The 15,532-nt window shown below is 42.2% G+C and overlaps 1 protein-coding gene across 2 annotated transcripts in view; it reads right to left on the reverse strand.

The window, feature by feature from the left end:
- Nucleotides 1-953: 953 nt before the first annotated feature.
- BORCS5 (BLOC-1 related complex subunit 5) overlaps nucleotides 954-15,532 on the reverse strand; it is a 1,110,050-nt gene continuing 1,095,471 nt past the window's right edge. For both annotated transcript variants that reach the window (XM_044080974.1, XM_044080973.1), the window contains one exon: nucleotides 954-3,043. In XM_044080974.1, coding sequence (XP_043936909.1) covers nucleotides 2,807-3,043 — 237 coding nt within the window. In that variant the 3' untranslated portion in view covers nucleotides 954-2,806. The remainder of the gene's footprint in view (nucleotides 3,044-15,532) is intronic.

Consider the following 15,532-nt stretch of genomic DNA (forward strand, 5'->3'; position numbering starts at 1 on the left):
ATATAATTATTGACCATGGAATGGGTAAGGCCAATCTATAACCAAAAATGATAGGTTATTTTGAAGACAAATAGGGAAACTGGCTAGGCTTAAAATGGCCCGCAATGGGAGTTAGCCTAGTACCTGCCTATAAACTTATGAACTTTTACATAAGTGTAGATTAAAAGCACTTGCTCACTGAATATAATATATACTTAAAAGAGTTTTTTTATCTTTTGTCCTCCTCACCAGAATGACCACCTACTATTGGTTAGTGCAATTACCTCCCTCCCAGCCTCCCAATGGACTGTTAGTCTTATCTTCCCATGGACTGGCACCAACAACCTAGGAAGAGAGTTGGTTGAGTGTTTTAACCATCTTTGGGGAGGAAGGACATGAAACAGTGGCACTTTGACTATGTGTCATCCATTCCAATCCACAGGAATTTTTTTTGATGCACTACATTGCCCCAAACGGAGGGCCTGCAATGATGTAATCCCATGCATGTGTGCAGACCAACTGTCACACACTGATGTTTGCCCTCCCATCAATGTGCAGCTGCATCTTTGTGACACTTGTACTGCTCTACAAGTCCCTGCTAAGCAACAGTATAGTGCAAAAAAAGCAGACACAGGTCAGCTGGCTGTCAGCCACTCAACCCCCCCCCCCCCCCCAACCCAGTCTTCAGTTTCTTGAGGTTGCTAGTCAATCCCAGGTAATCACGATCACTGGCGGTTGCCCTGACCCTGCATCAAAAAGCTGAATATACACGCAGTGTTTTTTACTTCAGATGGTTAGCCTACCTTTTTTACGATTTTGCCTTCTGATGAAGAACGACACACACGCACTGCTAAAGATGCAGTCAAGCTAGATGTTGACTTCTACCTTAGTGATAATTAATCTTAACAAATGCAAAAGCATAATTCAATAACTAAAGGAAAATATACCACATTTTAAAACAGATGTCTCATTAATGAACACTTTTAAAAGAATATGTTTATTGACAGTTTAGTTTCAGAATGCTGAAATGGCCACAATGTTTACAAATTCCAGCACAGTAATAACATTTTCATTCTTTTCAACCAAATTTTCAATAGATTCTTCCTAGAATACTGTCTAATAATCCAGTATTTTCTGCAATAGGACTGTCACAGAATGAATGTATAACCATAGCTTAGCCTTTAATAAATTGGAAAGGATCCACAAAATGGCAGTGTCAAATTAAGGATGATTCAGCACAAGTGATTATACTAAAACAGCATAGCTTAACTGCTGAACCCACAGTTACAACATGAGCTGCAGTCACAAGTATCGGTGCATTGTAACAGCTATACTTAATATTCTGCACCAGTTTTAACAAAACCATTTGAAGGATATTAAAACAGCAATCAAGTTTTCCATTAAAGTTACACAAACAGGTAACACTGCATTCCTGCTGCATTCTACAGTAACAATTACAGAAATGAAGCTTTGATTTTTCACTTAAATGCCCCTTTTGAGCTGACTTACTTCAAAAATGAATGACCACAAAGGCCTTCTACTTTCCAGCTAGAAAAGGGTTAATGGAAATCAAACAATTAAAAGGCACTTCATGAAAAATACATAAAAAACAGTAAACACTTCATGCAAAAATGTGTCTTTCACTTTTCTTGTTTTATTCTAAAGCAATGATCATATGCACTGCAGCATTGACAATGTAGGTATATATTCTTTTTCACCTGGCACATCTGAAAAACTAGTGACCCATAAAGGCTTCTTCCTTTCCACCCAAATATGGATGGGCTAACACAAGTCAAACAATTATGATAGTGAAAATGCTAATAAAAGTGAACAGCAGAGACTTCAAGCACAAACGCTTACTTCACTGAGACAACCCTATGTTTTAACCACTTTAATGACATTTTTAAAATATATACCTTTAATTTAAAGGGACACAAATACAAGTATTTCCAAAACAAACTTTAACAAAAGGGTAAAAGTATGATACAAAAATGATACGCTAATGAAAAATAAATATTAAGGAAAGGGAAATCACTGCAAAGAAATACAGTAATTCTGAAGGAGGGTACAGTGCCCATGTGAGGAGTTTGCTACATAATTAACTTACTTTTATTTATTTATTTGTGCTTTGTTGACCAGGTCAATCTCACTAGGCCAGTGGTTTCTTTTCAGGGAAGACCCAAGGTGATATTCATACTGACTAGGAGAAATTTTGCCAGGGCACTGGGGAGATTACACTACTCTTTTTTCATAAATACCATGGAATCTTTTACATCCACCCAAGCTACCACCAACTCAGGCTGATGGAGACTTGGTATAATATCTCATCTGAAGCCCAGAAAAGGAGATGCAGATTTATGTAAAGAAGTGAGATTAAATTTCTCTGAAACTCCAACACTTATGAAAAGAGTTAAGAATTAGAATATCAGAGAGAATTAAAAAAAAAAAAAAAAAAAGCAGGTTTCAGTATAAATTAAATAGATGACTTAGGCTACTTAGGAGACAAAAATAATCTTGGGGAGGACAGTTTGAAGAACATCTTTGTTAATACAAGAAAGAAATAGTAATGCATTTTGCTAATACCACCTTGACTTGGAAATATCAAATATTAGTAACGTACAGTTTAAACAATTTTAAACAGCCAGGCTTCCATTTTCTGGAATGGATTTCCATAACTATATCCAGCTAATACATGACTACTAAAGACAGTCACATTCTTTACCATGTTAGGCAGTGGATTTACTGAGTTTTATACCCCACAATATGAAAAAAAGAACAAATGAAAAGAAAAGCTCCAGACTAAGTTGATACTGATGAGCTGGCTAATTCACTTAGAATTTAGGGTGTCTCTCTCTGGTTTCATACTAAAAGGCTCCAGTTTCTCATTCTCAGGAAGCATGCTGTTCAGTTTTTCCATCAGTGGAATGGTCTGATCAATGCCCATCTGTATACGCCTTAGAATTGCAGACATCTCATTAACCTTCTGTATTTGCTCTGCATACTTGGCATATCTTTTCTGTCGATCCTGCATCAAAGCATATAGAGCTTCAACAGACATATCCATCTGGAAGACAAATTTTACAATAGATGTGAGTCCTGGCTGATAGAACTAAATCAGTAAACAACAATAAATACTACCTTATGACTAATAGAAATAATGACAATGTATTTATAAGTGTACTTATTCATTATACCCATTTCAATAATGACTTACAGTGGCATTTACACTGAACAGAAGTAATACAATAGTCAGGAAAGGAAAAGGGGACAAATGAGTCTGTCAGGATTGTAGGGCTAGATAATTGCTAGAAAAGGTGGTAAAAATATTACAAAAAATCAGAATTAGGTGTTTATTTGCAAAATGTTACTGTTATTCATTGCTGTTAATGTTAATGAATTAATACTGCACTTCTAAAGATGGTAGCCAGCCAGAGGTTTGAACATTGACTCTACATGATTGTCACTGCTGATGTGACACCCAGATCCCATGTGCAAAAATGGGAAAAGGGGTTGTGGATGGATGGACTCAGAAGACGGGTAAAACCTCATTTGGAAATACTTGCACTTGTTGATAGTAGTTTTTAGCTAATGAATGTCTATTTAGCTAACCTAATTTTGTGGTTTCAAATTTGTGACTCACATTTCTCAGATGGTGCATCAGTAGACTAGAATAAATTGTTCAAATGTTTAAATATGAATGCATTAGATTATGTATATATAGTGAATATGCTCCTGGAACCAAATAGTGTTTTGTGTTGTTATATAAAATTTTTACTATGTAAACTTGATGTACTGCCATGTATTTTCATAAACAGCAGTACCTAACACATTTATTGTTGTTGTGGAACTGTTTGAATATGCTGGTATTTTCCTCCCTGGGCTTCTGCTGAAAATGTTATACCACATCAGCATATCCAAAGTAACAAAATGAATGAATGAGTGAATAAACAGCATGGTCTTGAGAATAAAGTTATTAAAACGTAACAGAAAGAAAGACTGAGTGGTGTGTGTGTATGGGTCCCCTTCAGATGGTCGAACTTTTAAAAGCTCGACTTTCATATGGCTGAGACCATATGATCGAACTTTTAAAAGTTTGAATGGTCTGAATGGGGATCTCCATAGAGCGCGGAACGGGAAGATTTCCCTTTACTGCAATGCAGTGCGATCTCAGAGTTGGTAAATTTAAATAGCGGGGGGGCACAGCCCTCCATGTGGGTGGTGCAGGGGGGGGGGCTTGTTTAGTTTTTTTTTTCTCACATTATCGAACATTCAAATGTTCGATCATATGGTCTCGGCCATATGAAAGTCGAACATTTGGATGTTCGATTATGTGAAGTAGACCCGTGTATACAGGTTTTCGAGAAAGTCCAAACAATTTTGCAAAAAAAAAAAAAAAAAAAAATGCCGATTTTAATCACACAATATGATTTTGAGCAGTAAAAAATATCTCGTGGATGGAAATGCGATTTTCAACATTTGTGCATTTTGTTTTTTTTTTTTCTTTTTAAACTTGCAATCTGTGCACAAACCTAAAGTGGTTGAATCATCAAAAGTGTAGTCACACAAAATCAAACCAGCAAAAATATTAATGTTAGTGTAACCTCTTGTAAAGAAAGGTAGAAGTACTTTAGGCCCACATAATACTTTCCTGGTGATATTACTTGCTTTAAATGAACACTTAGAAAGAACAATGTTGTGCAATGCACTCAAGGAAACCACTTGCTGTAAACTGCTCACATCTGGAAAGCAGACATTCAAACCTAGCTTTCTTATCCTGTAAATGTCTTCTCTTTGGAGACAGAGGTAAACCACGTATTAATCTGGTCTTTAAGTGTTTCACATGATTTTGCTCAAATTGTATGGCATGTAGGATGTTTAACATGTACAATTTTTGTTTACCTAATAAACTAAGTAATCTTCTGTGCCATCCTTCCACTGCACTTTGCCTTCAGGGCTACCCAAAACTGCAAGTGTCCCATTGATTCCAGAAAGTCATGTCAAATAGTAGAGAAATCTTTTCTGAAGTAGTACTATGGATTCCATAATGCCTTGGTCTACCATTAATATAATTTTCATTACAAAATATAAACAATGGCTTTTCACAGTCTGGCATATCCTCTTTAATATCAGCAAACGTTGCTGCTACACAGTCATGGGACAGAAAAGCTAATGCGGGGATTTGTTTACATTGTAAAGCAAATTGACTATTGCTACCAAACTCTGCTGCTAAATGCAACTTCTGTACTTGTCTCCATACAATTTGACAGAGATGAAACCCTGACCATTAGGTGGATTCCTTTTAATGCTATTTACAGCTCCTTTCTCTAAGTCACTTAAAATCATATCTGGATTAAACTGCGGACTGTAATGTTCACATAACTGCCGTATATGTTGCCAAAATATATCATAACTGCTCACCATCTTTGATGGCAAAATACCGCAAACAATGGGCACAATCTTTGTATTACAACCACTTTCTAAACCACAATGTATGCTGTATACTTGCTTATATTCAGTTGTACTTCTAGGAAAAGTACCATCCACAAGTACTTCTGTGCAGAGCAAAACATACGTAGATTCCCTTCCGTTGTTATAATTACACTATTAGAAAATGTTTAGTTCACTGCAGTATGATCAGTTATGAACTCACCATTTTTAATAGGAAACATATCAGCTTTCGAATCATATAAACTCCTTATGTCAGCAAACATGTCCTTACTCCTTTTATGTCTAATTCTAGTCACTGACTGTTTAAGTGCTGAAGAGGTTGGAAGACTATTAAAAACACATGCAGATGTACTTGCTAAGACTTCTGAAACAATTTTACATGGATCTTCAGTGGAATGTTCAGCATGTCTTTTAATCTTTTCTCGAGCTTTACTAGCCTCAACTTTCACTGGATCCGCTGCATGAAAGTGAGGTGCACTCTTTTCTAACTTTTCACCCTCAGAAACTGCTGCAGTAACACAACATCCTTTATACCTGCCTTTTCCTTTCCTAACACAGCACCAGTAATTCCTAACATCATTGAACTTCTCCAAATAATACTGGTAACCATGAACGCACAGTATTTATCTACCTTTCTGTGAAGAGACTGACTGCCTGATACACACTGCCAATAACACCAGGAACAAAACCTGTAAACTCAGAACCCATTTTTGATACATAAAAAACAGTTACACTGCGACACAGAATTATTTCTGTTATCTAGTTTTTCTAAATGTAATACCTTTTTGAATATTTTAGCATTCAGATTGATAATCTCAATCGATCTCCATTCACTGCTCCTTGTTTAACCTCGTTCTACTTTACTGCCATGCCTTGTACATCGATGACATAATGTTGACTTCACAACAGCGAATGTCACTCTTCATTCTTTTATTTTGCTTTCAGTGAAAATGGGCAAAAGCATTTTGAAAAATCATGTAAATGCACTCAAAATTAAAAAAAAAAAAGATTACCTGCATTTCACTTAAATGAATGTAAACCTATATATATATATATATATATATATATATATATATATATATATATATATATATCTGTGCACACACACACACACACACACACGTTTGTGCATGTGTGTGTGTGTGTGTGTGTGTGTGTGTGCGTACGTGCTCGTGCACGTGTGTGGAGTATGCAACAAAACAGTGTAAGATAAGTTAAAAAAAACTGTTAGGAATACTTTGAGGGGAATTAATAAAGGTACTGTGAAGTGTACACTATCGTATACCTGTAGCAGTAATCATTCTGAATTCAGAAATGGCTCTAACACAGTGTTGCACAGTACTCTATATAGTACCATTGCGTGGAATAAACTTTCTGCTGTGTTTTGAATAATTTGCTGCTGTGTTTTTGGTCTATTGGAATATATCTAATTGCTGTGCTTTAGCGTGACAGAACTTTTGCTGCTGTGTTTCTGTAACTTGGTGGTACTATATCATTTAGTCACCTACTAGTTTGTGGTTCTTGCGCAGTACTCTAGCAGGAAGATGTGCAGCAAAATGTAGGGCTGGCTCCACAGCCATGCAGTATACTAATGAGGCAGTCCAGGGGAGATGCATAAGCTAATTAGCCATGTTTTCTCTCTCCCTAAACTGCCTCCAGGAAGGCATCTACTTCCCAAGCAATTCAGGAAATCATTTAGATGTAAAGAACAGCACAGATGTCTCTACCACGTCATGGTAGTAAACACGGTCAAAAGGCTGACTCTATGGCTATAATGGCACCTACAGCAGTAAAGGGACTGGGGGTTGGAGGGAAACACTATCTATCAGGGATAATAAATTTGTGTCCTAACAGCAGTTACACTAGTACAGGAAGTGGGGGGACAACTCAGGGACAGATATGGTGACTGTTCTGTGTGTGTGTGTGTGAGTGTGTGTGTGTGTGTGTGTGTATGTGTGTGTGTGTGTGTGTGTGTGTGTGCATGTGTTTTCTTTGTGTTTGAATGCATACTTGTGGGTATGGGAGTTTGACTGGTGGGATGCCTATGGCTACACAATGCGGTTGCTACAGTTAACTACTACAGTATGTAATTCAGCATTGATCTGTATGTCTCAGAAGTAACTGCAATTCAGAGACATACAAATTAGCTGATAATGAGGTCTTACCTCATTGCAGCCAAGATGTCTCTGAATCGCACAATAGCACTTTGTGGGAGCAGGGCCTTTTTGTTAGCGCTATAAGACTTGTGTTAGGCACTTTTATGAATCTCCAGGTTATTTTTTTGTCATACAACAATAAAAAGAAAGGTACTAAGTTTATCAGCCGAAGTTTCATAAAAAATAGTGAGGAAACCATCAGAGCAAGTGCTTTACATTGTAACGATTTGAAATGTCAGGACTCACATGAGTGGGTCTCAAAATACACACACTGAATTGCTGAAAAACAGACTTGTAAAATAACAACTCTAATATGGTCATTATATAGCATGTTCCCTTTACCCCGATGTATGGTGATCTTGGAGTTGGTATATAAGTTCAGAGGTGGGGGGTGATGCAAGGGAGTTTGTTCCTCCTGCAAAAAACAAGTTTAAAGAAGAGTCGTGTTCACATTTCTCCTGCAGTTTTGGTTTTCTTTTTGGTCTATTGGTACTTGGCATTTCGAGTGCCACCATTTCGGTAGGGAACCACTTTACAGTTATGTAAGCCTGAGGGATATAGTTTTTGTTCTTTAGAACTTGCTTTAACAACTTTTCTTGACATAATTTTGAGACCCTATGCAGTTTGATATTATTATTAATGTAATCATTGATTATGTTATAGTCTTCAGTAAGAGGACCATCGTCACAAATTTCAAGAAAACAGTTGACAGAAAACATTTATATGATCCTTATACTGGTTATAAGAAGAGCTACTGCAGACCACTGTTTCTCAACTGCCAGGCCGTGGCCCGGTACTGAGCCCTGGCATCAATTATACCAGCCACGAGAGGTTCTCCTGGATTAATGTAAAATGTGAAATTAGCTCTTATTATTATTAGTCCTCTCATCTCGACAACTCACTGTTGACAATAGCGACGTGACGTAATTAGAAGTTATGTACCTACCATAACGTTCCATGTTAGTTGTCTTCTCTCGCCTTCTTTCTTGCTGGATGGGTTCGGAGCTGATCCTTGGCTCCGACTCGGCACTTGCTAAGCTCGAGAGTCACTTTTACCAGCGCGAGGCAGCCCCATATCCCATGATGCAAGGCAGTAATTACCCAGATCTCGTTTGGTATCTAGAGGAAAAACTGCCTACCAAAAAACTTTCCACTAAGGAAAGAGGAACAACTAGCCTAAAAGGCTGTAAAGGGAAACCAGGTAATCAAGGCCAACTAACTGGTGTCCAAGGAAGAAGAATCTTCCAGAGAAAAAGGGAGATCAAGGTCTGTCCAGGCAAGGGGGACAGGAGGGAGGGACGCAAGAAGTGAGAGAAGACAACTAACATGGAACGTTATGGTAGGTACATAACTTCTAAATGTTAAGTTGTCAATCTCGCCTTCATTCTTGCTGGATGGGACTGCGTCCCTAGCACCTCTATCCTGGGTGGCTCAATGGAACAGACTCTTGAAAACTGTGGAACCAAAGCTTGCCCTATCCCTGGAGGCCAAATCCAATTTGTAATGAGAAACAAAGGTATGAGGAGTGGCCCAAGTGGCTGCTGCACAAATAGTATCTAAGGGCAGCCTAGCCTGAAAAGCTGTAGAAGTGGCTAGGCCTCTTGTGGAATGTGCTTTAGGTTTTGAGCTGAGTTGTTTGCCCCTAAGTTGATAAATGTCAGAAATGGTGGAAGATAGCCATCTGGATAAGGTCACTTTAGAAACAGGGAGGCCTTTTTTATTTTCAGCATAAGAAAGGAAGAGTTGATCAGATTTCCTAAATTGCTTCGTTCTGTCCAAGTAATATCTAAGTTGGCGGTGAACATCTAGGTAATGTAATTTTTGTTCCGCTCTGTTAGAATAATTTGGAAAAAATACAGGAAGATCAATGGATTGGTTTAAATTTGTCTTAGAAGCAACCTTGGGCAAAAAGGATGGATTGGTTCTCAAGGATACCCTATCCTTGTGGAAGACCAAATAAGGGGGACGAACAGATAGGGCATGAAGTTCCGACACTCTTCTAGCCGAGGTAATGGCGACAAGAAAGAGTGTCTTCCAAGAAAGAAACTTTAGTGAACATGAAGCAGCCGGTTCGAAAGGGGGAAGTATCAAGGATGTCAGCACTAAATTTAGGTCCCACTGTGGTGGAGGATCCCTAACAGGGGGCTTTAGAAGGAACATTCCTTTAAGAAAAGCTTTACAAAGCTTGTGGGACATAATGTTGTGGTCTGCAAACCCGACATGAAAGTTTGAGATTGCTGCCAACTGAACTTTGACTGTGGAAGAGGAAGAACCTGAGTGAAAAATTTCCGCTAGAAAATCCAAGACTGATTGAAAAGGGGCAGTGAAGGGATCTATGTTCCTAGCTTTCGCCCAAAGGGAAAAACGTTTCCACTTGCTCGAGTAAATCCTCCTGGTAGAGGACTTAAGAGAAGCTACTATGATGTCTCTAACAGGGTTAGAGATCATAGGAAGCCTGGCTAAGGAAGGAACTGGAGCAACCAAGCTGTGAGGTTGAGGGAAGGAACGGACCGGTGCAGTTGGCCCAACTGGTGGGTCAGAAGATCTGGCACTGGGTCCAGATGCCAAGGCTGCACCAAGAGATGGCGATGAAGGAACGGGAACCGAATTTGTCGAGGCCAGTAAGGGGCAATAAGAATCATTTTGGCTCTCAAAACGGCCACTTTCTGGAGTACCTGTGGAATCAATGGAAAGGGGGGAAAAGCATAAAGGAGTCCCTGGGGCCAATCTTGGGTAAGAGCGTCTCTGGGGAGATGGCCCGGAAGTGGGAAGAGAGAAAAGAAGTCTGGGCATTTGCTGTTTTGAGGAGTAGCAAAAAGATCGCAGCATGGGCGGCCCCACTTCTGAAAAATCTCCTCCACTATGGATTGCTTGAGAGACCACTCGTGAGGCATGAGTATAGCTCTGCTCAATCTGTCCGCTATTATGTTGATTTTCCCAGGGATATGCGTTGCTACCAGAAACCGATGAGAGGAGATCGCCCATTGCCAAAGTCTGAGAGCCTCTCGACACAAGGGATAGGACTTGGTTCCGCCCTGCTTGTTGATGTACCACACGACGGACATGTTGTCCGTGTGAACTGCAATAGTTCCTAAGGGAAGAAAGTCGTTGAGGGCTTGCAATGTTAAAAGCACTGCTCTCATCTCTAGGACATTTATGTGCAGGTGGTATTCAAACGGTTGCCACGTGCCATGAACCATCTTGCCCTGATAATGCCCCCCCCACCCGATCAGGGAGGCATCCGAATTGACCGTGGCTACCGGGGCCGGGGGAACAAATGGTCTGCCCTGATGGACTAGAGGAGAGGAAATCCACCAGGATAGATGGTTCTTGCAGGTCTGTGTCACTAGGATCTTGTGACGCATGGGAAGCTGCTGGAAGGACCATTGTGTGAACAACATCCACTGTAGGAGACGCATGTAAAAACGGGCCAGAGGAAGAAGTGTGATGGCAGCCGCCATGAGGCCCAACACTTTCAGGACCAGCCTGGCTTGTACCTTTTTGCTGGCAAGGATGATCCGAACGTGGTTTTGGATATCTAGGATTCTCTGATTTGTTAGGTTTGCTGACATCCGAGTAGTGTCTAGATTTGCGCCTATAAAGGTAATAGATTGGCAGGGCGATAAGGAGGACTTTTCGAAATTTACCGAAATTCCCAATTTACTGCATTGACGTAGGGTGTAGTCTCTGGCTCGGATGAGTTGATGCCTGGTGGTGGCTGAGAGGAGCCAGTTGTCGAGATACGGAAACACCTGGAATCCTAGACGTCTCAGGTGAGCCGTGACCACTGCCATGCATTTGGTGAACACTCTGGGGGCTGTAGTGAGACCAAAGGGCAGGGCTCTGAATTGAAAATGACTGGTCCCCAGCCGAAAGCAGAGAAACCTTCTGGAGCGTCTGTGGATTTTTATGTAATAGCACGCATCCTGAAGGTCTATGGAGCACATCCAGTTGTCTTTGCCGAGAAAAGGCAAAATCGATTGAAGTGTGACCATCCGGAATCTCGTCTTTTTGACAGACTTGTTGAGCCTGCTGAGGTCTAATATTGGTCTCCAGTTTCCCGTCTTTTTGGGAACCAAAAAGAACCTTGAGTAGATTCCGGACTCTAAATGGTCTGTTGGAACTGGCTGGATGGCCCTTTTTTTTTAGAAGCTTTGAAACCTCTAGTTTTGCAATTTCCCTTAGACCGGGTGGAACGTCTGGAAGGGAACTTTTCTGAGGGAAGGGGCTTTCCTCGAAGGGAATCTTGTAACCCTCAGATATGATCGACTGTACCCATCTGTCTCGAGAGAGGGAAAACCAGGCTTCTGGGTACAGCGACAATCTCCCCCCGACTGCCTCCAAGGGTGGACAGTCGGGCAACACCTCAGGGATGCTGGAAGGGCTTGTCAGAGAGAGGCTCTCTACTGCCCTGGTTTTGCGGACCCCCTCTGCCCCTAGGGCGGCGTCTATTGTTATTACCCCCTCTACCTCTGGGGGTAAACTGACTACGTGCATCCGGCGTGACTCCCTGAGATTTTTGGAACCACATCTTCCCCCCTTTCTGACCTTTGGGATAAGGCCTAGAAGGGGTGGAGAAACGGACTCCTACGGCAGAAAGAGTCTTGCCGTCTTGCTCACACCTGGTCAACGTGTCCTTCACCTGAGGGCCAAACAAAGTTGACCCATCAAAGGGAGTGTTTGTGAAGGACGCCTTAAAGGGGTCTGCAAAATTACAGAGCCGCATCCAGGACTGACGTCTGAGAGCCACTCCTGTGCCTGCAGCTCTACTCGCCCCATCGGCTGCATAAGAAATGAGCCGCATGGAGGAGTTGGTTATGGAGTTAAGGATTCCCAGCTGAGAAGCAATCTTTTCCTGAGCCCCTGCTGCTGAAGGATCCTGTACTACTTCACCTAATTCTTTAAGGATGTCCCTTTGAAGTCTGGTGAAGTGACATAAATAATTCAGCGAACGCATAGCAAAGGTCGCCGAGGAAAACATCTGCTTACCATACCTGTCCATAGTCCTGGACTCTTTGTTAGGAGGATGGACTGGTACGGAAGGATCTGCAAGTTCCTTCTTAGTGGCGGCCGCCACCACCATGGTATCAACCAGGACACCTTTAGTAAGAAACTGCTTTTCTGTGGGGGCCGTAATAAATTTTGAAGGTCTCCTAGGGACTGGTTCCACCGAATCAGGAGATGCCCACGCCTTTCAAGCTATGACCTCCATGAGAGGGTCGAAAGGTGGAGACACCCAGGAGGTGGAGGGTCGAGATCCAAAAGCCTCCAGGTATACCGATTCATGGAGGGCCAGTTCCCTCTCTGTTTCAGGAGCTCAAGGATGTCTGAAAAGGAGACATCCTCAGAGGGGGATCTTGGGGACCCCTCCGACTCATCTAAATCGGTATCTGAGGTTGTAGACTCAGGGGAGTCTAAATGCTTCCTCTTGCAAGTCCTCTTACGCGGGGGTTCACCTGAAGGATCAAGAGAAACCTCGGAAGAGGAAGTTCTTCCCAATGGGGAGACCTGGGGCGAAGGATCTCTGGGTCCGGGAGCAAGAGAATGGGAAGAGGCATCTACAGGCACCGTAGAGGGAGGAGCTAAAGGAACCGACTGCTGGCTAAGCTCTGGGGCTAGCACACTCCTCATCACCTCAAAGGCTCCCCTCCCATGGAGGGCTGAGAGATCTCGCTCCGAAGAAACAGGGATGCCTGGTCCCACCGAAAGGGAAGGCTCCGAAGCAGATGTCGGGCCCGAGCTGACCAAGGCCGAAGCTCCGAGAGAGAGAACGGGGTTGGACAAGGGTGCGATGCCACTCACCCCCTCGTAACCGACCAGGGAAGCCCGACGCCTGGATCCCTCCAAGGAAGGTCTCAAGGAGGAGATAGGAGTCGAGGACGACGGAGCCGAAAGGTGTGGCATCGGCTCCGAAGCAGCAACAGTCACGGTACCAATAATCTCCGGCTCCGAGCTCTGTAGGAGAGTCGAAGGAGGAATTTCAGGGGGATGTAGAATAGCTGACGTCTGATGAGATGGGCTATGGAGCATCTGGGCTAGTGCCTGTGACTTTAATAGCCTACTTACCACTCTCTCTAAGTCGTGGTCTGAAAGCCTGGAAGACCTCGATGATTGGCTCCGATGGCTCCGCTCCGCTCCGAAAGCAAGGGAGACGCTGGAGCCGAGTGAATAGATTCCAAAGAAGGAGATCTAGACCTCTTTTTGGACGGAGCCATCGGAGCCGAAGAACGGTCAGCTCCGAGAGGAGACAAAGATATCTCGGCCCCAGCCGGAGCCGAGACATGCTTCGACGGTAGGGTGTCGGCTCCAGACGGAGCCGACACAGCTGCCGAACCTAAGGTATCGGCGCCGATTGCCGGCACAGAAGCTTCCAACAAGGAAGGATTGGCTCCGGATGGAGCCGATGTCGACTCCGGCGGAGTCGGAACCAAGACCACAGACTTGGACACCGAAGCCTGGGTCTTGGGAGGCTTAGAGGACTTCCCGGAGCTGACTTTAGCCGGGGAGCTCTCTGGTTTAAGAAGACCCCTTAGGATCAACTTATTTCTACGTTCCTGCAGGACTCTCTGGCTGAAAGAATGACATATAGCACAGGAGTCCTGCAGGTGTAGGGGTCCCAGGCAATAAATACAAGAAGTGTGACCGTCTGTCAGAGACATCTTCTGACAGCACGAGTCACACTTCTTGAAACCTGAGACCCTAGTATCCTTGGACATGTCTCAGTTCTAAACACTCACACACACCGATCAGTCCAGCCAAGACACTAACAAGTAAAAGATTATTAATAACCAACAATTAGTTATTAAAATACAGTGACACAACACACACACACACCCCTGAGGGAAATCCTGACAGGAACTGTGAGGGTGGGAAAGGCCTAAGGCCCGAAAACTAAACTAAGAAAACTAGGGGAAAAAAGGGTATGGAGCTAAGTGAAAGTTCATTGAAGTATTGAATAAAGACTAAGGGACTAAAAATTAGGGTTTTTAGACACCTAAACCTGACAAATAGCAAGAAAAATATCACTTACCAGGAGCTGGTAAAAAGGATGACCTCATTAGCGAAGCGGCAAACGAGATCTGGGTAATTACCGCCTTGCATCATGGGATATGGGGCTGCCTCGAGCTGGTAAAAGTGACTCTCGAGCTTAGCAAGTGCCGAGTCGGAGCCGAGGATCGGCTCCGAACCCATCCAGCAAGAATGAAGGTGAGATTGACAACTTAACATTCATTGTTATTTACTTATTGAAATGTTTAACAATATTTACACACTTTCTTAACTGAATTCAGGGAGAGTGCCTGAGATTAAAATCATTAAGTTTTTATCCTATCTTATCTCAAATTTGTCCCACTGGCTAGCTAGCCCCACTCTGCATTCTAATCGGTCATCCAGAAATACCCTATGAAATGCATTGATTTTAATTAACAACCAATAAGGATGACTGTACATGCTAGCTACACTGAGGTAGTGCTGAGGAACACATCTGAATGATGCATATAACTGCAGACTCACGTCAAACTTGTGCCATTATCTTCTGCAAACCGCAGCCCCAGGCACAGTCATGAGAGGTGTCGCTCACAAAAAGCATTCCTCTCAACATCTTAGCATGAAAACTCTGGACAAAGCTTGACATAATGGGGGGACAAAGGCCCAAAAATTATTTATTTAGTGACTTCAGTTCTGATTTGCCAGAAGAACACAAACTTTTATGAAGAATGGATTACAAATATGAGGCAAAAATCTGGATGTTCTGTGAAAATCTGGACAGTTGAGAGCTATGTAGGCACATCTCCATTTTTTTTTGGGTGGGCTGGTTAATTTTTCCTAGATTAACTAATTTTGCAGTCTTTGGGGAGAGAAATGTTGGATACCAATATATTTTACCCTAATACTTCTGTTTTCAGATGCTAACACGTTACTTTGAATAGATACCATATCTGGTGTGGTGA

Source organism: Protopterus annectens, chromosome 8.part0 (genome assembly GCF_019279795.1).
Source record: "Protopterus annectens isolate FY-2018-M chromosome 8.part0, PAN1.0, whole genome shotgun sequence".
In the NCBI taxonomy this organism is placed as follows: Eukaryota; Metazoa; Chordata; order Ceratodontiformes; family Protopteridae; genus Protopterus; species Protopterus annectens.